Genomic DNA, 25679 nt, shown 5'->3' with positions numbered 1-25679 from the left:
TTCATGCATTTTGGAAAAAAACTAAACAAAAAAAAACTTACTGACTGGGAAAATGTGTGATCCAAAGTAACTAAAAAAACTTGTCAAGAATAGTTGAGTCTGTCATCTAAGTAATGCAAAACGTCGGGTGGATCACTGCGGCACAGGATGCCAACGTGCTTCGCGCTGGTGGTGCCCCAGCAGCCCGAGACACATTTTGTTGTTTTCCTATTGTGTGGTGTTTTGAGAGGGCGACAGGAAACCGAAGTGAAATCGAGCTGGTGGTTGACGCTGGATGCCACCATAGCGAAACTGAAACGTGATACCCACATCCCACATCGTTCCGCCTGCAGCAGGGAATGGCAGTGTGTTTGGATTATCGACTACTAAATGCGTGCAGTGCGCTACCAATGGTATTATGCACCGCACACTGTAAAACATATAGGTGAAGATGCTTATTGCAATAGGTTTGGTGGCGATAGCTGTGAACGCGGCATGTGATGACCTGGGCAGAGATTTGCTGGTACCAGAATAAGAAACTTTGTGTGCCGTCATCTTCATGCGAAATGGGCAGCTATATACTGTTCTCGATCGCTTGTGTGTCACACCTTTCTTTTTGTTCACATGGGATCTAGCAGCCAGAAAATGTATGTGATCACAGTCTGCAGCAGAGAGCGGCAGAGCTATTCAGTTATCACCTATTGAAAGCGTGCACTATGCTTCCGACGACACCACGCACTGTGAAACAGATAGGCAAAGATGCTTATTGCAGTAGAATTGGCAATGATAGCTGGAGTGCTGCGTGCGATGACCCCGGAAATTTGCTGGTCCTGAAATGAGAAACTGAGTATGCGCCAGCGTTTTCATTTGAGAAGGGCAGGTGAGTATTGCGATGTAGCTGCTGTGTTTGGCAGCTATATACTGTTCCCGATTGCAGGTGCCTGATGCATTTTCTTGTTTACGTGGGATCTAGCGGCTGGAAAACATATACGATCGCAGTTTAGCGACATACTGAACGTTGTTGCCGAAAAATTGCGTTTTCTGTGAACATATGAACCGGTCAGGAATGCCAGTTGATGCTGCTAGTTCTACTGTCTGTTGGTACTTTATTATTTTTGTTTTGTTTTTGTTCTTGTTTTTTTCTCACCCATCGTCTTCTAACATTTATACTAAGTTTTGTGTACCACTGTATAATAATGACCATAGTGCTTATTGATGCCTTTGTCCCCCTCCTGTTATGTAATACCCTGAAAGGTTTTCTTTAAAGAGACAATAAATGATTATGAGGATTATGAATGAGCGGACCTCTATTGGATCATTTTTTGGGTTCTCAATTACAAACGTTGGCGTTGGAAAAACGTACATAACAGGAATGTATCAATGATGTACAGTAATTGTATGCTTAATGGAAAGATGTACACACAAAGGTGCTTCGCACTTCATTGCTTTGCGCTGCATTCACGTTGTGAACCTGGACCAGCTTCCCCATATTGCTATCCTAATTAGAATGCCTTTTGCCAAAAATGCACACGAGTGACATTAGAAGCAAACTACTGCTATCAGCTGCTCTCACTTCTACATGATGGTTCTGTTGTTGACATGTCTTCTTTTTATAACTGGGAAATCTGCGACTGTGTTTACTCTATGCGCTTCATTGAAGCGCACTCTTTCTGAGTGAAGCACTGGCATTATAGTACATATTATCTGGCTGCCAGAGAATAGTCATAAAGCAATGTATGTTATGTATGTATGGTTGGAAGCCAAAGTTCACTGAAAACGGGTTCTGCAAAAAAGTGAATTTCTGCACTCTTAGAGCATGGCACTTCTAATAGACTACAGTGCTACACACTGTAACATTGATGTTGAGGCAGTGTGCCTAGACTTTACGGAGATTTAGCTTTTTTTTCTATCCTGTGCCTTGTTAGTGTTTCGGGCGGACAGTATGGGAAAGAATGTTGTGTTTTGTAGAGAATGCGTTTTGCTTTAGGATAAGCAATAGCAGAATTGTAAACACCTTCCCCAAGATTGGGGTCACAGGTGGGACACGGTAGTTATTCCCCCTATGTGGCTGGCCAAGGCTTTTCTGCAGCATGCAAGTGACATTTTTTTGCTAGAAATCTACGGGGGGGGGGGGGGGGGGGAATTCTTGTTGCTTCTGATCTTGCATGTCATGTGGCGCCATCTCTCTGCACCTTCAGGAAGTCTGGTGACTTACCAAGTACAAGTTGACTTCAACGCACTAGCAGAATATGACAAGTGACCCGCCATTGGGTCATCACATGCATGAATCAAGGCTTCGAAAAGCGCTGCTGCAGTGCACATGGTTATTTGCATTGTTACCCATTTTTCTCTTGCAATGTTCTTTTGTCATTAGGTGTACTCACCCAACCTATTTTTCCAATTTTATACCCCCAGGTAACTGCCCACGGTTAGAAATACCAGGCATCGCTTTTCCTGTGGAAGTGGCCTACCTCGAAGATGTTCTTGAACAAATTGGGTATGGCTGCGTCATAGTTGCACTGTTGGTCACTGACAGCCCATTTCACACACACGTGGCTTGATGTGGGCAACCACTGCTTTTAGCAAGCCATTGAAGTAGTTTAATCGAAGAAGCAGTGATTAATCAGTATGGGAGTATTAATCATTGAAATCTTGCCATAAGTTATGACCTGCAGCAGAGTTGTGTCTGTCGCCCCATCCTGTTTGCGGGAGATTGAAGTCACCTCCGATGATAAGGGGCCTGCTGCCTGCGATGTTAAGGGCCTTCTTGAAGAGGGTTAGAAATCGGCTATGGCATTGAGATGGAGTATTGTGGATATTGAGGGTAAATATTCCTTCCTTTCGTTTTCTGTGCGGGATGAGCTCAATGAAGAGGTGTTTGATGCGCCAATCATTGAGATCGTGTTCGATTGCGGTAATTCTTTTTCAAACGAGTGTGCAGACTCCGTGTGGAGCGTTGTTCGCGGTCAAAGGTTGATATCCTGGAAGGTTGACCGGAGTATCGTGGAGTTTCCTGGAGTAAGATTACGTCGGGTTGGCATGAAGTATAGTACGGAGGTGTTGACGGAGGAAGGGTTGTTTATGGAAGTAGCCTCGGTAGTTCCACTGCCACAGTGTTGTGTCAGTGTTAGTGTGGGCCATGATGAATGATAGGGGATGCCACAGGTGGCAGGGTGGCGGCGACGGTTCCTGTGGTGTCAATGGCTATGGCTTGAGCGGTGGAAGCGGTTTGTGTGAAAAGGGTTTGAATATTATCTTCCATGGCTATTTGAATATTAGTTCCATAGAAGAAACGAAAAAAAAAATGAATCGTCGGTACAGTACATCACAAATCACCGTAGGCGTCCAAATGCCTGGTTATGGCGAAATTATTTTTGAACAGATATGATAGCGTCTATGCAACACTGGTTGTTTGTGTACTGCCAGATGCTCATATGCTGTGGTCTAAAGCTCACGGCAAAGTGCGAAACTGTGCGATTGAGGCTTCATTCTGTTATGCTCCATTTCATTATACAGATAGCCCACTATAAGGCAATATTTTACATAGTTTGTGTTCAGTGATTACCTCCCTTTCATGCAAGAAACTGGTTCAGGGGACTCCATAACGGCGACCGCATGCAATGGGCTTTCACTGTACGTATTGGGTAAAGAGATAGCTTCTGTACACCGTTCAGTGCTTTCTGTTTGCTCAAGATTAATATTTTTGGCATTAAATAACTCCTATCATTTCCAAAGTACTTAAATGTCCAGGAGGGCTCCTGCATCATTTTTTTATTGAGCGCCAACAGTAAAACACATGAGAAGTGCGTCAAGTTATCCCACATACTACACAAGCAAGCAACTTCCAGCAGATGGTGACTCTGTAAATCCCCACAGCCAATACTAAAGTCATTGTCACCGACAATGGTCCAGCATTCAGAAACAAAAGGGGAAGAGCTTGGGCACACGAAAAAGGGATCACCCTGTGATTCACTACACCATACCATCCTGAGGGTAACGCTCTGGCTGAGCGATTGATCCGTGATTTGAAGACATACGCAACATTACGTCCAAACTTTGTTGGCGGATGGAAATGCACTCTGTAAGCTACCGTCCAGCATCACAACCGCTGCTGTATGGCTGGCCTTGGTTGCACACCTCATTTTGCTACCTGTGGAACCAGCCCATGGCTATCGGCATATCATCTCCTGGGAATAGTAGACAAGGTTATTCTACAAGAACATGCCAAGGCAAAATAACAGCATCAGTACAAGCTATAAATGAAAAAATTTTACGACTCCAAGCATCGGTATAAAATTCCCAGACATCGAACCAGGGCACTCAGTTGCCGTACGCAAAGGACTGGACGGCTCGAAGTCTCCATTCAGCGGCCCCTACATGGTGATCAAAACAGTGAAGCAACTAGGTGTTCTGAAGGCCATTTATTACGAAGCACCGGGAGGAATATTGAATGCAGCACCATTGGAAACATGTTTCCATATTACCCCATGAGGGGAGACAATCAAAGCCGCGGAGAGCGTGAAGTGCCTGAAGCGGAACCTCCAGGAAGATAAGAAAGACGACGACCGTGACTGGAGGTGTGGGAAGAGAAGAAGAGAATGTTCATTAAAATGGCGAACTAAGCAGACTGTCTCACTCTTATTTCCTTACACTCATGGGTTTCCATAGCATGCACCTAAGTTTAAGTACGTGAGCGTTCTTTCATTTCACCTCCATCGTAATGCTGGTGTCATGGCCAGGATTCCATTCCACAACTTCATGTTTGGCAGCATAATGAATGATTTGTGAGAGGCTAGTCTGAGTCAATGAAAGGTTAGTCAGAGAGGGAGTGTGGCGACATCCACTGGTGAAAAGTTTTGCATGTATTTCCAAGATGGCACCCTTTGTTACTCCTTTTAACTACAAGTTATCACTGTAGCTCTCTTTACACACAATGGTACTCAGTGATAAAAACTTTTTTTCTGTTTTTGTGTTATGCACCCTATTCTTGTAATGTGATTGAGGACATTAAAGTCATGCGTTGAGTCAAGCTGAAGTGCTAGATTAGGGCTTAAAAACCACCAAAGAATCACTTTTGCTAAGGGTAGAGCTTTTGGAAGCGAGGAGGTGACGTAAACATTGGACAAGATGCCACTTCTGTGAAAATTTGAAACCAGCTGTCCCACTCACATTGTATGTTTTGTTGTTATTAGTGAATGATATCACCTGCTTGATAATAAGAAGCTAACTTGCATTTGATTGTTGCAGAAAATTATGTTTGGTCAGTACATATATGTTACTGGAAATTTCTACAGAACTCACTCGTGCTACCTTTTCATGTACCGCATTGCCAATGCTACTTATAAGACTATGGCACCCTCTTTCTGTGACCCTGATTTGCCAAAGGCATTAGTGCCTTGGCAGATCATAACTTTCCTTTTGCATCTCATCAGTACATAATGTACTTCAGAGCACCAGTACTTTCAGTATTGCCATCGTGCGGATTGCACATCTCCGCTTGTTTTATTGGGTGATCTGCTGCGTTCAAATGCGTCTTCTATTTTGGTGGCTGAGCTATCTCGCTGCTCAAGTAACACTGAGATATATTGAGGACAGTAACCTGTTGATGTGGGTCTGAACAGTAGGGAAGGAGGCAAAGGAAACATAGGGTCCATCTGAGCTGCTGAACAGGAGTCTCTATTTTTCCTCATAACATTTGCATACCAGCCAACTTGTATGGTTTTATCATGAAATGTCAGATTTTTTTAGCTTGTTTACAATTGTCATATTGGCACTAATCACTGTACAATTTTTTCATTTGTGCCTTAGTTTAAGTTGGCACTGATATTACAGAAAAAGAGAATACAGTGGCTGACCGATTTTCCAGAGCTTCATTTTTTCGAACCATCAATTACTTGGCCCTATCCCCCGAAGCAACATGATCCTATAGAACCAATGTATAATGACAACCAGAGTTTGGCTGCCAATATAGTATTTGAAATTTTAATGAATAAAATTCATAAGTATTTCTATTTGTGGTGTAGCACATTGTTGTGGTGACTATATGGAGCTGAGTGCCTGTTCACAACGTCCCTACAAACAAAAATTTCTGTGGATCTCCACAATTTCAGTATAATTCATCAAATTATTGTATTTCTTTTACTTCAAATGTATTATTTTCCAAATTTCAAGTTTGGCAGACCTGCGTTTGATGTCCCATAGACCAGGGGTTCCCAAACTTTCTGACCTTGGTGAACCTCACCCACCTTCTTCTTCTGCCCTCTTATTTCTTTTTACCACTTATATCCTTACAGTTTTAATTGTTCAATTAAACCGTAACGTAAAAGTACACCGAAGAACGGATGGGGTTGTATTCATATTGGCCAGTTGCAGAACCCTAAAATGTCGTTTGTGGAAACCAGTTTGGGAACTCCTGCCGTACACTATGCAGATGAGTGCAAAGGGCAAGTCATTTTGGATAGTGTATTATGCCTTGGTAATTTTCTCATTGAAAAGTTTGGAAAGTTTGTTGTAGTTACACCAAGTCAAGCATGTGGTGTAAATATTAACGAAATTCAACACTAGACTGGCTGTTTGGGAGTTTTGACATCTTTGCAGCCATCTTGAATTGAGTGACCGTGAGGCAGCTCATAGTGGTATCCGCCACTCGGGCTTAGTGGCTGTTGCGTTGCTAAGCACGAGGTCACAAGTTCTATTTCCGCCCGCAGCGGCTGCATTACGATGGTGGAAAACACAAGAATGCTTGTGTACTTTGATTTGTGTTTGCACTAAAGAATCCTGGAGGGCCAACAGTAATCCGGTGTTGTTCACTACGGAGTGCTTGCTAATCAGGCTGTTGTTTTGGCAGGCAACACGCCAGAACTTAATTAATTTGGGAGTGTGGTGCTATGAGGAGGTTTGCTCCCAGCCCACCTCTGATTGATACGCCTGTGTACATGCATGTCCATTGCCTTAGTTACACCCTTATGAGTTGAATTTGTGCAATTCTTGAAAAACAGATAACAGGAGGAAATGTTTTTGTCTATGTTAGTGAAATGTTACACTCAGGTATGTTTCTCACTCTTTGGCAGGTACCGAGGAAACAGTGTGTATTCTCGTAACGCTGGTATTCATTGGAAAGACAGAAAGAAGTTTGAGAGCATGATTCAAGATGCCATGCCGTTTGTTCGAAGCCTCGAAGGAAAGTGAGTAGGTTCTTTGGCCAGAAGGGTTCATATCTGGGGTCGATTTCTTTTCTTTCTTTTTTTTGCTGCATTTGATGCACTTTGTGGGCTTTCTGCCATGCAGTGAGAGCAAGTAAAATAATTGCTACGACTACAGTGACTACAACCTGGTGTCATGCACGCTTGGTTTTTATTATGGTGTTAAACCTCCGTAGTGGCGTGACAGCAGAAAAAGTATTTTAAAGAAAATGTGTTCCCTTGAAGTTTCAGTGATGTAACAGAAATGGATGATAACTATCCGGTACTAGTTACCTTTATTCTTGATTAATTACAGCTTTTTATGAATAACAGGTTTGAATTGCTTTTCAAGATAGGTTATGTATTAATGACTTTAGTGTGACTGATCAAGGAAGACCGACACAAATTATGAAGTTGAACAAACTACGCCATATTGAAGCCTGTTTTCAGCTTGTGAAGAAACAAGAAAGAACTGTTTCAAAAGTTGGTTTAATTTTTCTTATAGTGGTTGTTGCTCCTTCTGCTCTTAATCATATTCTCAACCAGATTTATGAATCCTTTTACACATGAAATTAAAAGAAACATAATCATCCTTCCTTGAACAGGGACTTAGGATTAAAAGTAAAAGGGATTGATGTCAGGTGAAATTAAGAAACATACGAGGACAGATTGAAGAGTACAACAGACTGCAGAATATCTTGAAGTCTCTTCATTCCTTTTCCTTATTTTGTTGGCTGAGGTAGGCTAAAACACATGGTAAAAGAGTGTTTTCATAAAGTATATCAGCTGTGCAGAAAAGGAGATTGTGAATGTATGAAAGTAATTTATCTCTACAAAAATGAAGGTGCTGTCATTCTATCAGTTCGTGATCAATCACCGATAAACACGTCAGTATGGCATTGGGAAACCTTTTCAAGGCCTCTTGCATTTAGTGGTCAATGAAAACTTCAAACTAGCATTTCAGGAACTTTGCTTCTGTCATGACTGACATTTATACATTGCCACACTCTCCATTTTTTCTTGTCTTTTTGCACTCAGGTATTCACACAGAACCTTGGAAACTTTGTCAGAATGGAATGAGCTGTGCATAGACTTGGACTTGGTACATGCATTGATTTCAGAGATCTGTACCAAGAAACCTGTAAGCATACTGAAGCTTTTATATGTTAGTTTCGAGGATCTTTGTGCACTAGTCTCTACTATTTCTTGCTTGCCATGTCTTTCTTTTTTAAATGTTAGATGTTGATGCCTTATGCTGTGGGCACCTTTGGACTGCAATTGAGCGGTATTCACATGATGAAAAAAATTCAAACCGAGTTCCACATGACACCACACACTGACAAAAGTCCTTTCGTTGTCCATTTATTCGCATGGGTTGGAGAGGTATCAACGTTACCACATGAATTCAGCTAGCGCATGCATAGGAGCATAAGTGTCTGTGTACTGCTCCTTGCGTGCAAGAGAACTATGCAAGAGAACAAAATTCAAAAGCGAGCATTTCCTCCGTCAACATGCAGTTTTGGTAGTGACACACTGATCTTAAGCCTGCAGATTCGTGACTTTTATGCCTTTTGAGCTGGGCATGCCATGGCTGTTCTCTGGTCTGATGCACCGCTGCTGGCTATGTTGTGGCAAACGACAGTGCAGCCATAGTTGCCAAATGTGCAAACTAACTGCTATATCCGGCTTTTCCGACACCCTCCACATGGATGGTTTGTAGTGGTCGAGCAAAACACCCAACTTCTGTGCATGTATGGTCACTCAGCATAGTAGCCCAATGGCTATGGCATTGTGCTGTTGAGGTCAAGGTCGTGGGTTGATCTCGGATGTGGCGGCTGGTCTATGCAAAAAAACGAATCCCAGATGTTAAAAAATCCAGAATCCTTCACTGCAGCATACCTCATAATCAAATTGTGGTTTTGATTTGTAAAAACCCAGAAATCATTTTCTTTTTCAGTTGATGCAGCGTATTGTTGCGGGTGTCTTACAGTGGTTTGACATGCATGCCCCGAGATACATGAAATTTGGAGCAAACTGCAGGTTTTCTCAACTGTGTGAATGTTGCTTTAACAGTTTAACTGCTCACATCATGAATGCCACTTGCACGTCACCTGAGGCTACCTATTGCTTCTGAATGCTATTTATACCCATTATATGGCATTCTCCGGCTGAGCGTGTGGTAATGGTCACACTTTCTGCCCACGTAAGCCACATTCTGACGAGTCAAAATGTGAGAATAAACATAGGTAAGTTAGATTTAGGCACACGTTAGAAAACAGTAGGTAGCCAAGTCACCTTGTTTTCTTCGCTGTGATGTCTCTTATAGCTCATCTGTTGCCTTGGGACCCCTCAGTTCAATTCATCTTATTGGTTTCTATTCAAAATGAGTTAGCCTCATTCCTAGATAAGCCACAGAGTAGCCAGAAGTGAGAGAAATCATGTTTAGTGAACATGCCAGTGCAGTGTGCAATGCTAGAAGCTCTCATTTACATTTGTAGATGAGCTTGTGAACAGACCACACAACTTTTAATAGAAGCACTTGAGAGATTGTAGCACTGTCTTCTGACAACCGCTATATTTATCAGTGCATGGTGCTCATGCGAAGTAAGAGCTGGTCTGGCTGATAGTTTGCACATGGTTTTAGGTAACTAAGCCTCACTAACTATTCCTGAGCATTACAAACTGCTGCTTTAACAATATACATGCTTTGTGCACTGGATTCACAGACTATGCTAGCTGCATGCCTTGTTCAATTCTTGAAATCATTAAAGAAATGCACTTAGCTTTTTTTGCCATCGGGCAGGTGCTTTCGCACTGTCTATTTCACTATTTCAGTGTACAATGCCTCATGAGACAATTGAGGCTGAGATTTTCGTGTCATTGCGCTGTAAGAGAATGCGTATAACTGTATTGTCATTGTTTTTACTTCCTTTCAACACATTTGCACAGTGTTAATGGCCTTCAAACACTCATTCTTTAGGAAGGAGCAATACTGGTTTTCCTTCCGGGCTGGGAGCAGATCAGTGAGCTGAACAAACGTCTGAAAGCTGATTCAGGTCTTCGAGGTAAGAAGTTACGTACTTTGAATCGGCGTGGAAAACCACGGCAACACTAAAAAAGACGCACTTCCTGTGTCGATCCTTTCTTAGTGTTGCCGTTGTTTCCTGCGCCGATTCATAGAATGCATCAATTTCAACTTGCCCAGCTATCCACCTTACCACAAGAAGATACATACTTTGCGTAGCCTACTTAGTGGCAATATTCCCTCTGTGCTTCCCCCCCTTCCCCCCCCCCATTTCCTCCCACTATTTTCATTGCTGTGCTGGTGACTTAGTGCATCTCTATCTTTTCAGGTTCATCGCTGATAATTCCCCTGCACTCCATGATGCCAACTGTCAACCAGAGACAAGTGTTCGATAGACCTCCTTCCGGAGTTCGCAAAATTGTTCTTGCCACCAACATCGCTGAAACAAGGTAGTTTTGCCTGTCTATCTAGTTCTTATCTTTAATGCTAAGAAAGGAAATGAGCATTTTACATTAGTAGTACTATGTATTTGCATAACTTCTTTATGTACACAAATTAGTGGATTTATCGAGAAACTTAACAGCCTTTGTTTTAAATCATGCTACTGTGCTGTACTGCTATTTAGCTGTTGTTTGACGAAAGCTGGGCTGACAAAAGAAATATGCTGGTCTTGACACACTACTATAATTTTCTCATCGTTACATATGTAGTACCAATTTGGTAATCCATGCTAGATGCATAAATGTCATATAATATCACACCCAGTAGTTGCTTTATATAGACCGTTGTCACCGAGCAGTTTGCTCTAGAAAAATGAGATGGCACTTGCAGCAGTGTGCTGCATGCTGCCTCAGGAAAAGAGCACGAATACAAAACCTTTACCACTTTTGCCCTGCTAAGGTGTGATCGTCTGTCTGAAATGCAGCTAGGTGTTCATTAACGCACTGTACTCTATTCATGCTGTAAAATGGGAAACAGTAGAGGGAAGACGTATAGTAGTTGGCTGCAAAAATAGTGACTGACATACGTATTAAGGAATGTGACGAATCTGTCTGGCCAATTTCATAGACCACTGCTACACAGAGTGCCTGTGTTGCTGGCCCTTCATGATGTACGGCTTTTTTCAAGGATAAAAAAAATTCACTTATCTACCAGCGTTGTATTGCTTACCTCCAAAGAAGGAACTTCAGCTCCAGAATGTTGGCAAGAGTGAGCACCGCTCATTACATATTGACAAAGGGAGTAGTGCCACTTCCTGGCATAGGGAGTTTTTCGCATGTTATCTACACGCATTCACCCCAACTCACACGCAAAGTTATACCCACTCTATTGGCAATGTATTAGGAATAAGTGAACGGCACTATTGAACCAATGCACCAAAGCATGGGTGACGTGGGTGGAGGGCATAGCAGTGCAGCAGCATATCTAGAAATAAATCTTTTCGAGGGTGGTGGGGGTTCTCTGCCAACAACTACCACTCTTCCCCTCCTTCTCTCTCTCCTTTTCTCTCTCTCTCTTTATATATATATATGTATATATAAATGTGGCAGTTGTACACCACGCAAAGACAAACTTCTAGCTCTCCCCAGACAAGAATGCATGTTTTGCAGCCACTTTGCATCAAGTTATGTTATCATCCTTATGCTATTTTTAAAAATGATGATACAGTGAAATCTCACTATAAAGAAGTAGGTCAATTCAGCAATTTGCTTCTATATATCGAAATCTCGTATTGAAATTTGACCTTTTATGCAAATGAGTACAGTCGCCGATAGACTTTTCTTACAAGCAAAGGCACTGCAGAATTTGCCAAATTGTCGGGCAATCGAGAAAGCTAATTTGAATGAGAAAACAATTCATTTTGATGAATTTGGGAGTCGACGACAAATGATAGTTTCATGCCACGTGCGCTGATGATATCTTCACATCCGCTGTACAAGTTAGGCGAAGTCAGCCACACTTACGCATGCACTCCGCCCTCACGACTGATAGTGTTGCCCGTATTGGCTTGAAGCTATCAGGAAAAGCGCCAGCAGCGGGGAACGAATGCTTCGTCTGTCTCTCGCTCCAATGGGTCACCGAAACTCGAGATTATGCAACCTCCAATACTAAATGTGTGGGAGGATAGCTTACATGATACCATGCCGTCTCGGCACGCCCACTCTTTGCACATGCGGCAGATTGCCACTAAAGCAGGGTGCGCGGCTGCGTATGTGCTCAGCCGCACTTACATCCATGCGCATCCATGGCCAAGATATCTTACATGCCAGAAACCACAATTATGATACTCCGATACTATGAAGCGACAATTACGATACTCCCTAATGTGAAATTTGAGCGCAGCTTTATATGCGTTTTCATTTCGCGATATATTGGCTGGCCCGGACAATCTGTCTCATGCGGCACATTGCAAATGGAGCGAAGTGTGGCACTAGTATCTCACTAATTGAGAGATCACGAAAGGCAGCGCGTGGGTGATGCATGGGGCATGCTTCACAGCAGCTGCCGCAGACAGATCTCCGCTCGTGCAGTGCTTTGTTTCCATACAGACGATGCGCGCTACTCAGGCAGCATCTCGTAGCCATCGTCATCTGCAGGAAGGCCCATCTCACGCTTTCGCCATACCCTCCTCCTCTGCTTTTCTCCTCGTGCTATTTTTGCTATTGCCGTCTTTCATACCCTGCTGCGCTCCACATTCACTTTTATGTTTCACTTTGCTTGTTCGCTCAATTACAAAAGACAATGCTGACGATGCCGCTCGCTGCTGGAATAGGTGCCTAACAGCAGCGCTCTAAAGAAAAGACATTGACTCCCAGCTCACTGCTGCTGTGTGAGGTTACAAGTGGCAGCAAGCAGCCGAGCAAGTACGCAAGGTCAGTGATACTGGGAGGGAGAATGATAGGCGGAGAGTGCAGTTCGGCACGGCATCCGACTTGGCTAGTAAGCTGCCGCTGAATGAAAAGCGAGTGCAAGGGACGCTGCCGACGCTGCCCCATTGATTTCTTCCTGGTATTTTTTAAGTCAATTTCGATATATCTGGAGTGTGGTGGAAAAATTTGCGAGATAAAAGGTGAGAAACACATGGGTTGAAACCACAGCTTAAAAAAAAAATTTCACCTAATCAATACTCTGTGATATCAGAGTTCGAGTTAACAAGGGTTTACTAGTTATTTCTCGTGTGAGTTAGTAAACGCCAGAGATTTTCTTAAATGCCAAAATGAGTAGATGTAAGTGCACATACATGATTGTCATGCTGTGTACACTTCTCCTATTTCAGCATCACCATCAATGATGTTGTGTATGTGATCGACTGTGGTAAGATCAAAATGTCCAACTTTGATGTGGACAAAAACCTCGCCACTCTGGACGCTGAGTGGGTGTCGATGGCAAATGCCCAACAACGCAAAGGGCGAGCAGGGAGGTAAGGCACGCACTTGTTGGTAGCATGCTGAAGTATCTCTTGGTACTGTGGCTTTTCTGGCTTTTTATGTGTGACGGTTCCAGCGAGGTGGAAAGATGCAAGCACAAGTTGAAGGAAGGCACGAGACAAGCGCTGGACTTTGTCCATAGCACATGGTAGGGTTTTACCCCATGTGCTCCTTCAACTTGTGTTCACATCTTTTCACCTTGCTCTTAGCTTGTGTCTTTCACCTTGCATCTTTTCACCACACTGCTGGAGCTAAAGTCATGATCAAATGGCAAAGTTGATGAGCATGTCTAAAATGGTGATGAGGTTTTGCTGAAACTTTGTCTTAACTGTGCATTGTCTGTGAAGGCTTTGAACATTGTTAAGAATATTTTAAGTCCTATGTAGGTTCTTTAGTTCACATGAAAATAGATGAGAAACAAGGAAGTTAATATGTCACTACGCCTGACACTCGTGCTATAAAAGTCCATGCATTATCATTGAAATATCATATGAGATTGAAGCGGGCAGGTTTGAAGAATGTATATTCTTAGCCCTTTCAGTGTGTGGATTTTTCGGTGGTGGTGCAGCCCCAACGTTAAGTCCCTTCTGTCGATATTATAAAATGGACACAATGGTTTATATTTGTTTGTGCAGAAATGAAAAAAATTGCAAGGATAATGTCAAGTGCTCTGTTGGTGTGATTCTCACATCCATATCTGGCAAAAAGAATGTCAAAAGGAACATGGTGGGACAGAAATGCAGAAACATACTGGTACATCAATGATGCTGGAAGGGTTTATGGGATGAAAATAGGAGAATAATTTGCCGGGAAAACGTGAGATGAAAGATTAAATGGTGAAATATAAAGCAGGTACAGCTATGCAATTAATGTGTGTTTGGTATGAAGTGATACTGCACATAATAAACACAGACATGTAGAATGTACGTCACCATTAGTCACTTTTTTATTCTCCCCTTTGCCTGTACCTATTCTGTTTCCATTTTCTTCAGATCACTTCACTCCCCCCTACTTTTCTTTCATGCCTCCTGGGATGGTACTTAAAAGGGCCCTGAACCACTTTTTATTTAAGTGGAGAAAGGCATTTGAAGTGAAAATAGGTTACAGTCGAATCTCGTTATAACATACCCTGATAATCCGAAAAAAAATATAAGGACGTCCGTTTTATCTGAAGTCCATAATATCCGAGACGCCTCACTTCCGAAACTTTCGTAGTGGTGTCTAACAACTTTATTGCAAAGAGTGAGTGACGAACGTCCAAAATAAAAAACAAACAAACAAAAGTCGCACTTTCACCCGAAAGGCGAAACATTGATTGGGATAGCAAATTAAGCAAGGTAAGCACAGCAGCAGCAGCGAACGAAATGACCTTCATGCTGTCTCTCGCTTCAACGCGAACTAAATGTCGAAAGCACAGCACATACGAACCTACCGGCACTGGGCGCACTTTGTTCACATCGCAGATCGCTTTCAAGATATGGCACCCGCTTGACTGCTCCGTTAACACCAGTCACGTCCGTGCCTCATGCGCGAAAGACGGCGCACTTAGGCCTCGCTTTCCTCCCTCCCTCCTTCGCAAAATATTTAGCTGCAATCATCTGCTGACCCTTGCAAGTCAGTTGCCAGCCCTTATTGACATGGCAAAAGTTTGCTTTATATGCCTGATTTTGATTTTTAAAAATTGCCACTAATTTCATCCACTGTAGCCGATAGTCCATGGTCCGTTAAAAGTGAACTTCGTTGCATTAAAAATCTTTTATGAATGCTCTAAAGTGGCCAGCCAAACCTGGAAACACCTAGAGGGAATGGAACTCATATGGTTTCACTAGCTTTGTAATACATGTCACAGACTCTTTCTTTGTGTTTTTGGTGCTTCCTTCCAGTGCTCTACCCAGAAAAGTCCCTTTGTTCTTGAAGAATTTGCTCTTAACCTTTTAACTGGCAGCTCAACAACATTGTTGACCTTACAAAAATGTCTGCAAACACTATATAAAACTAAATATTAGTCTGTGCCTTTCAAGTTGCCTTAATTTCTCTACATACTTAACAGCGGTAGTCACAATAATGCTGACCTTGAGCAGCAGCAGATGTTTTGGTGTCAAAACTAGAAGACTTTGTTGGTATCGTCTTAGTGGACGTGGTCGTCCTATTATCGCTAATGCTAAAATTTTTTCCTTTGTTTAATAAAGCTACTATTTTCTTTCTCCATTGAGGTGTATCTCAAGAACAAGCATTTACCTTGTCAAAGCAAGTACTAAACATGAAGTTTTGGACCATACATTTGCCTCTAACCAGCTGGTCAACAATATTTTTGACCCGCTGTATCTTACTTAGTTTTCAGAGAAACCCTTTCATATTTCATTTGGTATGTTTTTGAACAATAGCAAGAATAAAGCAATAAAAACATTCTAGGTCAGGTCTTTCTTATCTTGCCAGTTAAAGGGTTAAAGCTGTGAGCACATGTGCCAGGTGTTCTTGGAATATACAATGATGTCGTCCGTGTAAATGATACAAAAATGGCCAATGTAGAGTTTCAGAAGAGTGCTCATCATCGTTTGAAACCAACTCGGCGAATTTCCAGCCAAATGGCAGGTGATTGTATCCATATATATATATCAAAAGGGGCAATAAAGGCAGTGTACTGTTTCATCTCTTCTTGAAGTGGCATTTGCCAAAACTCTTTGCAAAGGTTGATCCTAGAAAAACCTCTGCAGCTGCCAGTTTCATTGATAAGGCTGTCTATCTAGGGAATTAAAATAAAGAATCAGGCTTGTTTGGCTGTTGAATATCATATAATCCTTTCAGAGCTGCAGGCTGCCATCTTCCTTCGGAGCAATTGTTATTGGTGACACAAATGTGGATACGAATAGCCAGATAATGTTGGCATCCAGTATCATTTAGAGTTCTTCTTTGAGCTACGCCTGCTTTTTCCTTGTTAGATTGTATGGCTTCTTTCGTACCGCTTCTCCTGCGAGAAGCCCTGATAAGTGGTGTGGAATCTAGAACTTGATATTCCGTGAGGATCTTGGCAATGTTTGTTGGGTTTTTCTATCCAGTAATGCTGAAAAGCTTGCAAGAGCTTTAACATTGCTTCAAGCGTTTCAGGATGTCTAACCTGTACCAACCACTGCAGTTCCTTTGATAGTCAATGGTTATTGAGCGTTAGTACGGATTTTAACGTTAGCTGGTAGCGAAGGAGGCGTTGTTTTTCAAGGTGGAAGTACAGTAGACTTTCGTTCATTCGACTATGGCTAATTCACTGGCACTTGTGCATTTCTATGGGCTTAAACATTGGTTATTTTGATTCTAAAGTTGGCCTTCGTTGGATAACTTGAGCTTGGCCGGTCAGCAAGCAACCGCCTGGCCGCTTTGGTGGCCCCAATAGCAACCCCATTAGTGAAAGTGTCTGTCTCAGCAGAGTTTCTGGGAAAGTTAATGCGTTGAATGCACGTCATATCCTTCCAAAAACACCTATTTTCAGTCAGTCCTAGGAATATTTCCAAGCAATAACCGTAGCTTACAATGTCTGAATACAGTATTTAGAAAATTCAATGCACACCTTCTACGCCCCTTTAAAAAAAAAAGAAAGAAAGAAAGAAAGAAAAAAAGAAAAGGTCCGAAAATTGCCGGCGTGGTGCAGTCGGGGTATGAAACCAAAACAGTCTTCACAGCGCTTGTATGCTTTATCTCAGAACATAGGTACATTGCGGCGAAGTTGATCTTAATTATCCGTGCGGCGAAACTTACTTTAGAAAACTGGCCGCCATTGGGGAACACAAAAATTTCTTGCTAAAAAATTGGGTGCACGTTAGACTTCTGTATTGTTTATGAGCTTTAACATCATTTCTATGTTAGTTTTCTATTTTAGACAAAAGAAAGTGGTCGCCCATTTGATTGAGTGGCATGTTAGAATTGGGCAAATATTAGCAAACGAATCAGTGGTTTGTCATTTTTTCTGCATCTTGTTTAATTCAAACAGCCGGATAATTTGATTAATTTTGTAAGTCCCATCAGGGTTGTATTTAGGGAAGTTGACTGCACCAGACTTGAAGCGATAGTAAATTGCTTGGTCCCATCGTTCAACTGAATTTTCTTGAAAGGTTGTTATAAATCTTGCTTTCCATTTGTTCACATTTGTTATCCAACAGCCGAGACGTGCCATTTTCTTGCTAGTCGAGCAAGAAGTAGTTGCATGTTGAATATATGGTCTCTATCGGACTTCCATTCATATAATTCTGCAGCCCGCTCGTAGAAAGCTATCCAAATTTCTGGACTGTCAGAGGAGACATCGAATATCTCTGGTCCCACACTTTTAAATCGGTATCTCTTGTGACGGCCTACTGCTGACATAAATGTTTCAATAAGCTTGTTCTGCAGTATTTTCTATATATCTTTACATCGGCACAATGAAGCAAAGCCAGCAACGCTTTTGCCGCTCTGCCCTTGCGGCTGATAGTGTCGCCTGCAGTGGGACAACACTATCATGCAAAGCGCCGGCAGCGGGGAGCGAATGCTTCGTCTGCCTCTCGCTTCAATGTGTCTCTGAAACTCGAGATTACACAACCTCCAGTACTAAATGCACACATGATGCTTTGTCATCTTGGTCCGCCCACTCTTTTTGCTGTCTGCATTACCTGCTGCAGTTCTTCTCAGCTGTGTGTGCCTGACTGTGGCAAGTTTGTTGTTTAATCCTGATGGAAGGAATAGTCTTCTGTTCATACCTGTGCAAATGTGAGGGAACTTTCTTTTTTGAGTGTAGAAAGAGCCGGCACAGCACACTTTTGTATGAGGAGTTTCTTCTGCATTCCTGCCCTGTCACTGACCATATAGTTAGAACCATTTCCGATGGTCATTGCCTGGGCACTTGTTTTGGTTCTTGTACCAGAGTGCAGCCTGGTGTATGCTACCGGCTGTACACTTCCTGGAGAGAGTCTCAGCTCGAGGCCTATCAGCTGCCAGAGATGCTTCGGACCAGACTGGAAACGCTAATTCTCAAGATCAAGGTAAGCTGATAAAAGGAATGCCATTCTGCCTGTAATGCGAAGCAGTGGCAGTAGTCATTAAAGTGTTTTGCACGGTGCCTATTGAGCAAACATTCACAGGTGCACGCGAGCAATCTGCTTTCGAGAGGAAAGAGAAGTTCCAGCTATATTCATATTTAGAAGTTGTGTTCCCCGATGATGAAGTGAAGCAATGCAGCTTTTTTTCCCTCCTCTCATCACAAACAATATATTGTCAGCATCATCCACTAACCATGAGGAAAAGCTGAAAGAAAAGAAAACAGTGAAGATGAGGCAGATGAATTCAATTGTTATTTCATGTAGACGAAAAAGAATAATTCTGCATGGCCTCTGCAACTGTGGAGCTGAGGAACTGACGCCAGCTTTTATCGACTACAGAGCTGTAGAAGTCAAGTGGGCATCAGGTAATCGTAGTAGGTACTGGCGTGATCATGCTCTCAAGGTGCAATATTCTCCACTGCTGTGGCATTGGCTGAGTGACCACGAGGTAGAATCTTCGTTCAGCAGTCTGCTAGTCCGCAGTTCAAATCCCCACAAGACTAGAAATCTCTTCTTTTATTTATTTGTAAATTTCTCGCAAAGCATTTTGGGATTGCAGCAACAGACACTGGTCCCAGCAGGGACAATAATACGACTAGGGGAGGAAGGAGGACGAATAGCGATCGCTGTAAAAAATGCGGATGTTTAGTCACCAGCTGTAGGGCAGTGTCCTTTCCTCAAAACTCCCTTTAACCCCTTCACACTGCCTGGAGATTTCCTAAGGTCAGTGCCTCATCGAATCTTTCACTGGTTGTCAGTTCTGCACTTACCTGAGCAATTCCACTTTGTCTTCTTGATTTGAGCTAAAACATTGTCTACTCCATGTTGTACTGTCCTGATGGTGAAAAAAATTGTCACTTTAGCATACGCTAAAGAGAAAAACAAGCTCGCACGCTCACAAGAAATTCATTACATTACTTGAGATTTTTATTAGAATGCATTGTTACTTCCTACACTCTTAAACAGTCGCACCCTTTGGGGTGTATATTTGTCTCAACAATAATTGTCATCTGCCTTGCTTGCGCTTCCTTTCTTTAAAATGCTGCATTCGCTACTTTCCTTCTGAGAATGCTATGTCACACTGGTAACGCACATGCCGTGGGTAACTTGGAAATGCTGGGCTCGCAGTGTTAAAGAAAGGAAATGTGGGCAAGACAGATGATGATTATTGCTGTGGGATAAGACAAGCCCCAAAGGGTGTACATTTTTTAAGGAGCGTATTACTTGTTTTCTCCCACCAAAGCTCATGGGTTCGATTGCCTTGATGAACTTCACCGTAATTCACACCAATGTCATGGGTTCGACTCTCAACCTTCACGATGTCAGTTGGAATCCAACTTGGAGATATAGCAGGTTCGTCCATATCTCCAAGTAGGTTTGACTACCACCAAAGGCTGTTGGTTCGAGTGCCTTAATTAACTCTATCTTAACTGTGCCTTAACACCACAGGTCGTGCTGATGCTTCTTCTTCACCTCGGCTTTGCAATTTCCTATAAATAAATCGATGGTCTAATTTAGTCTAATTAACACCATAGGTCATGGGCTTTGTTACGTCACAGTATGGCCAAAGGTATTAAGACGTTTGCCACGAGACAACCCCACCCATCCGTCAGCACCTGTCCAGAAATCAACGCACCGTTTACATCAACGCACCGTTTACACAGACTGTTGACGGGTCCACAAAAGGCCTTTACCACTACCTGACAGTCTGAACTAATGATGGAAGAGGGCCAACGTTGAATGCTACCCTGGGAACACCTTCGACCATGGATTCCCAGGTTGCTAACCTGTCCCCTATTTCATACCATCCGGCCTTGGATTTCCATGTTGCTATCCTGTCACCGATTCCATACTACCAGAGGTGGAGTGGCACAGAACAGTGCGATATCATAGGCAGGGTATTGCGACTGCTTCGACGATTGTGATTGGCCACGATACAGTCACCAGATTCCCTAGTTGAGTCACCTAGGTAAAACGACAGGATTAAAAGCGGAGACCTTTTGTGCAGTAGGGCCGACGTGTCCTAATGTGAACTCGGACGTTTAAGATGCTCCTGCATGTAGTAGGCTTCCGTAACTGGAGCTGTGTAATTAATGTAAAATAAACCCTTTTCCCTTCATTCCTACTGCAGGACGTATTCATTGATGGGCATAGTGGATTCCTTGCCCTAACGCCACCTCAAGCCGCAACAGTGTTAATTAGCTTCACCTTATTCAACTCCACAGGTTGTGGGTTCGATTCGCACCAAATTAAGAGGGTATGACTCCTAATGAATTTAGGTGCCATATTGGCAGACATTGAATTTTTTTGACCCATGAGCCATCTGAGGCTTTCGTCTTAACTTGAGGGCAGCATAAAAATGTGTCTGTGCTTAGTGTAGGGGAGCATGCTATGCATTTTTTGACCATGCAAGTAGGCTTTTACTGATGTATTTACACAGATGTTTTGTGACTGAAGACTGACATTTTGCTAACGTGGCTGCGTCCTCCTCTGATGGGCCTTTTTGCTGGGCAAATGGGTACATCATGAACTCCTGTAAATGTGCTCTTGCTAGAGCTTGCACCCGATTTGATGGCGCTTCTAAAATCAGTGCCAAGTATATTTTAGAGCTGTTCCAAGTGCTCCACACTGAAAAGCATATTATGCGTAGTGATTTATGAAAGCCAGGAGGTATGATCCCACCTGCACAGGTTACGTCACGTGCACCACTTGTAGCAGCTATGAGGGCTGGTCACTTAATGGACACTGATTCAAGAAATGTGGCCGTCCCGGTTCTAATCAGAATAGGCCCTTTAGAGGAGCAACTCAATAAAGTTCTGCCATTAAGAAACAAATTAGTATATTTTACCCTATAATATCCCTAGCACCTACCCTCAAGCGCTGAGGGCATTTGAATACATTTTGTTATGTTCCACATTTTCTAGCGAAGCATTGTAAAAAGGAAGCTTACTCGGTTTGCAATAGGATATTAGATAAGCAGCATTCTTTTTTCAGCAAATTATTATGACCGGAAGAGAAACCAGAGAAAAAAAACTGCACTTCTTTCCTCTCATAATAGACCTGTAACGTGCTCATGTTTGTAATACCTTATTTACCAGCAATTAAAACACTAAATACATTGCGAGAACATGCTAGAACTTGTGAAATATGACTTGAATGTCACCACAAAGACTACTTTGTTGTTGTAATTTATTTATTGTTATAGTGAAAGGGGGGGGAGAAGGGGAATCATGACCTCAAGTCTGCTTAAATCTTCTACTTCCTAGTACTGTAAAATATCAGTCCACATGTTTTTCATACATAAAAGTAGAGCAGCTTCTTAAAAGCACTTGTGAGCAACAGCCACTGCAGCTGCTAACACTTTTCCAGTGATGCTCAAGATGCTAGCGGTGCTGAGTCATCGACAGATGGCAGCACTTTTCTGCATTAGGTCTATGACACTTTGTTCACGTTTAAAAGAAGGCACTACTTTTTTGACATGGCTGTTTGGTGCATGTGGTGACAAGCTTGTGTGTTTCAGGAATTCAATGTTGCCAGCATACTAAAGCCAGCATTTCCATCACCCGCCATGGTTGCTCAGTGGCTATGGTGTTAGGCTGCTGAGCACAAGGTCGCGGGATCGAATCCCGGCCACGGCGGCCGCATTTCGATGGGGGCGAAATGCGAAAACACCCGTGTACTTAGATTTAGGTGCACGTTAAAGAACCCCAGCTGGTCTAAATTTCCGGAGTCCTCCACTACGGCATGCCTCATAATCAGAAAGTGGTTTTGGCACGTAAAACCCCATAATTTAAAAAAAAAAAAGCATTTCCATTACATTCCTTCCAAAATCAACTTGTTTGAAATGTTGCTTCTTTTTAATGCCATTATGAGAATTGTATTGGGATGTGAGAGGACTGATTAAAACTGCAGGAGGCATATATCCAGCAAGACTAATGTTGCTGACCAAAGGTTGAAACTCGCCTTTAAGTTGGGTCACAAAAATAAGCAGGTACCTAAAGGAAATGATCCAAGCAACAGTCAAATTACATTTATTTAGGCAAACACAGCATTACAGGACTGAGTAGTTAAGGGTTCATTAAATAATGCAAAGTGCGAAAAACACAGCTTTCTTTCTTTCTTTTTTTTAAGCACAGGAGCTCAGCATACAAAGTGGAGAATGCAAAGTTGCTATAACAGTATCACTAAGAAAATTGCACTCTGTGATTGTGGACCTTGACAGCTACAGTGGCTTGGAAAATGAACATACATAGGCTTGACAACACCTGACTAGAAGCACTGGTCTTTGCAGAAATGAACACTTGCCTGCATACGGCCACCCAGGTTTTTCAGAGATGACAATATGTATCGCGCTGCCCGTTTGCTTGTGTTGGGCTTTTTAAGTAGTGATTAAGAAGTTCTAAATATAAGCTCTTGATTTCACACCATATATTTAATAGCAAGTCCAAAATTTCAATTAAAAAATAAAGCTACATTTTTCTTTCGATATAATTATCTTATGCGACACCTTCTGCCTACCCTAAACTGTTGAACTGTAATTTACCTTAAACTGTAGTTCTAAACGAAATCAGCATGGAGGTCTAACATAAATTTCTTTTCTGCAATGTTGCGATGGCAAGAGTTCATGACAAATGTCTGCAGATAAAAACAGCTGCCTGGATATACCATTTTTCACTTAAGTTTGCTAGAGAAATGCATTTTAAATATAAGCGTGATGACAAATGGTGTACAGGCTGAACAGGGTGCGTTTGGTGCTCTACGAGCAATTGCAAGGGGTATCTTCAGCCTCTGCATCTCACAACGGTGCACTTCGCTTCGCCACAACTTCATCCCGTTCCCCATGTGAAAAAAATGTGGTGGCATCCTTAATTTGACAGACACTCTCGTTCAACAAGATGCAGTGATTTCAAGCAGTCGTTATGGGTGTGGCACTCGCACATTCACTGGTTGACTGGGTGTTGGTGGACTCATCGGGGCAGCCATTTGAGGATGCCTCGGTCGTCGACGTTTGTTCTTCCTTCGCATGTTGTTCTTTCTCTTCTTCAGCCGCTTTCTCGGCCAGGGCCCTCTGGTATTCCTCAGCCAGGCGGGCACAGTGGCGCTTGTGTGTGAACCAGTGCAACTTCTGGCAGGGGGCTCCGCAGTACTGCACAGACTTGCAGGCTGAGCAGCGCTTGTCGGCCTGGGGCTCGCCGCAGGCTGTGCACGAGGCTCCCTGGTCATACCCCTTCTGGCCACGCACGGCCTCGGCCAAGATGGAGATAGCACTTGGCTCATTTCCGACCTGCATAAGAGAGAAGAGTGACCGTATTACTTCACAGTAGTGAGCAGTGGGCACTAGACATACTACTCTCGGATCAATTTTGACAAATGCTTTCATCACCTAGCTGCAGGTGTGCTGATGCCTTCAGCAATCACTTTTGGTGCTCTACTGACTTGTAGTATGACGGGGAAGTAAAAGGAACACAAATGAATGAGCCCCCAGGCAGTGACTAGTGAAGGTCGGCGGAGTGGCAAACCTACCCAATTGCAAAGCTGCCAGCGCAGCACCTCCTAACCTTCCCCGAGTCGATAACGGTAAACCGGACGGCAACACACGAAAAATACGACGGCGCTATCAAACGGCCGAATCGCAACACAATCCGCGTGACGCGAATGTACGAGAAGATTGTTCTTCACCTCGACACCGGAGAGCGTGTGCACAAGCTGCTGGAGAATGGTGCACTCGTGGTAGGGAAACTCGCGCACGGACTGCCTCAGCAGTTTCTCCAGGAGCACGGGGAAGTCGTCCTCATCGCGGCCGCGCAACCACGTCTTGATGAGCGGCTCGAGCAGGCCCGACGTCTTGCTGTCCTTGCCGGCTCCTTCGGCGCTGCCGCCGGACGTCGCTGAGCGGTCGCGCACGAACTTGCAGCACGTCCTGATGAGGAAGGCCAGGTGGTGGAACTTGAGCGCCAGCATCTCGTTGGGCTCCGCGCTGGTGGTCTTCATCTGCTTCTCGCAGAGCAGGTTCAGTACGCGCTCCACCTTGGCCGACTGGTCGATCAGCTCGCGCTTCTGCTGCAGGTAGAGCGCGACTCGCACCGGGTGGATGTTGGTGCGCACGATGAGCTGGTAGAGCGGGGCCACCAGCGTCGCCGGCAGCTTGGGCTCCTTCTCGAGACCCTGGGGCCGCGCGTAGTACTCGAGCTCCTCTCGGGGCAGGAAGTTGTTGATGATGGCCACCACGTCGTGGTTGCTCACAAACGCGGCCATCTGCGCCGCCGTGCGGCCCAGCGAGTTGACGGTGGTCGTCGAGGCGCCGTGCTCGAGCAGCAGGCTCACGACGTCGGCGCGGCCGGCCAGGCCGGCGAACATGAGCGCCGTGTAGCCGGAGTCGTGGTAGTGCGAATTGACGTCGGCGCCGCACTCGAGGAACAGCTTGCAGAGGTCGTAGTTTCCGCGGTATGCGGCGTGCTGCAGCGGCGTCATCCCGTGTTCGTCGAGGCAGTCGATTCGCACGCGGTTGACCAGTGTTCGCGCCTCGGCCACATCGCCGGCCTGGATAGCCTTGTACAGCTCTTTCTCGGCGTCGGTGAGCTCGCCTTTCGCCGGAGGAGCCATTTTGGAATGTTGTCGTTCGCTGCGGCGACGTTGCCCTGAGAGGCGCTGTTGCGAGTCGCGCACTATCATCATCATCGTTCAGGTAATCTTCAGTCTTTTTTTTATTTTATTTTGCAGTGGTTTCACATTATTGTAAGGAAAATAGTTATTATAAAGCAAGAGCTATGCTTGGAAAGCATGTCTGTAGAAGGACCTTTTGAAATTTTAGAGGTTGCTTTTTGTACGGGTGATAGTTCGATGGTACCGATCGCAAAGGCCTTGGGTTGCTGTGACTCATTGCCCCTGACCTGTCGGCTTTGCCGCGCACCTTGCGACTAACTGCAATCCGTCTAGAATGTAGTTGGCTTTTTTATCGCTTAATATATCCTGCTACTTGAATAATTTCCTGATGAGTAACATTACA

The 25679-nt window shown here is 43.7% G+C and overlaps 2 protein-coding genes across 2 annotated transcripts in view; one reads left to right on the top strand and one right to left on the bottom strand.

Moving 5' to 3' along the window:
* The window catches only part of LOC135904647 (ATP-dependent DNA/RNA helicase DHX36-like), a 66135-nt gene that overhangs the window by 17684 nt on the left and 22772 nt on the right, over positions 1-25679 (top strand). Inside the window, exons 10-16 of the mRNA XM_065435514.1 lie at positions 2395-2476; positions 7050-7163; positions 8199-8301; positions 10141-10225; positions 10514-10634; positions 13463-13606; positions 18499-18616. Coding sequence (XP_065291586.1) covers positions 2395-2476; positions 7050-7163; positions 8199-8301; positions 10141-10225; positions 10514-10634; positions 13463-13606; positions 18499-18616 — 767 coding nt within the window. The remainder of the gene's footprint in view (positions 1-2394; positions 2477-7049; positions 7164-8198; positions 8302-10140; positions 10226-10513; positions 10635-13462; positions 13607-18498; positions 18617-25679) is intronic.
* On the bottom strand, positions 22688-25276 carry LOC135904648 (ankyrin repeat and MYND domain-containing protein 2-like). The gene is made up of 2 exons (XM_065435515.1): positions 24353-25276; positions 22688-23957 (listed from the first exon to the last, which is right to left on the bottom strand). Exons 1-2 carry the CDS (start codon positions 25274-25276, stop codon positions 23580-23582), a joined length of 1302 nt encoding a protein of 433 aa, XP_065291587.1. The 3' UTR covers positions 22688-23579.

Source organism: Dermacentor albipictus, chromosome 2 (assembly GCF_038994185.2).
Source record: "Dermacentor albipictus isolate Rhodes 1998 colony chromosome 2, USDA_Dalb.pri_finalv2, whole genome shotgun sequence".
Lineage (NCBI taxonomy): Eukaryota > Metazoa > Arthropoda > Arachnida > Ixodida > Ixodidae > Dermacentor > Dermacentor albipictus.
Note: the sequence above shows the minus strand (reverse complement) of the source record. Positions and strands in the feature narration are given on the sequence as shown.

Excerpts from the sequence above, each read along its gene's own strand:
- LOC135904648 (XM_065435515.1), bottom strand. The coding sequence starts at position 25,276 with ATGGCTCCTCCGGCGAAAGGCGAGCTCACCGACGCCGAGAAAGAGCTG. Across the intron at positions 23,958-24,352 it reads ACACGCTCTCCGGTGTCGAG|GTCGGAAATGAGCCAAGTGC; the intron begins GTGAAGAACAAT and ends TCTCTTATGCAG.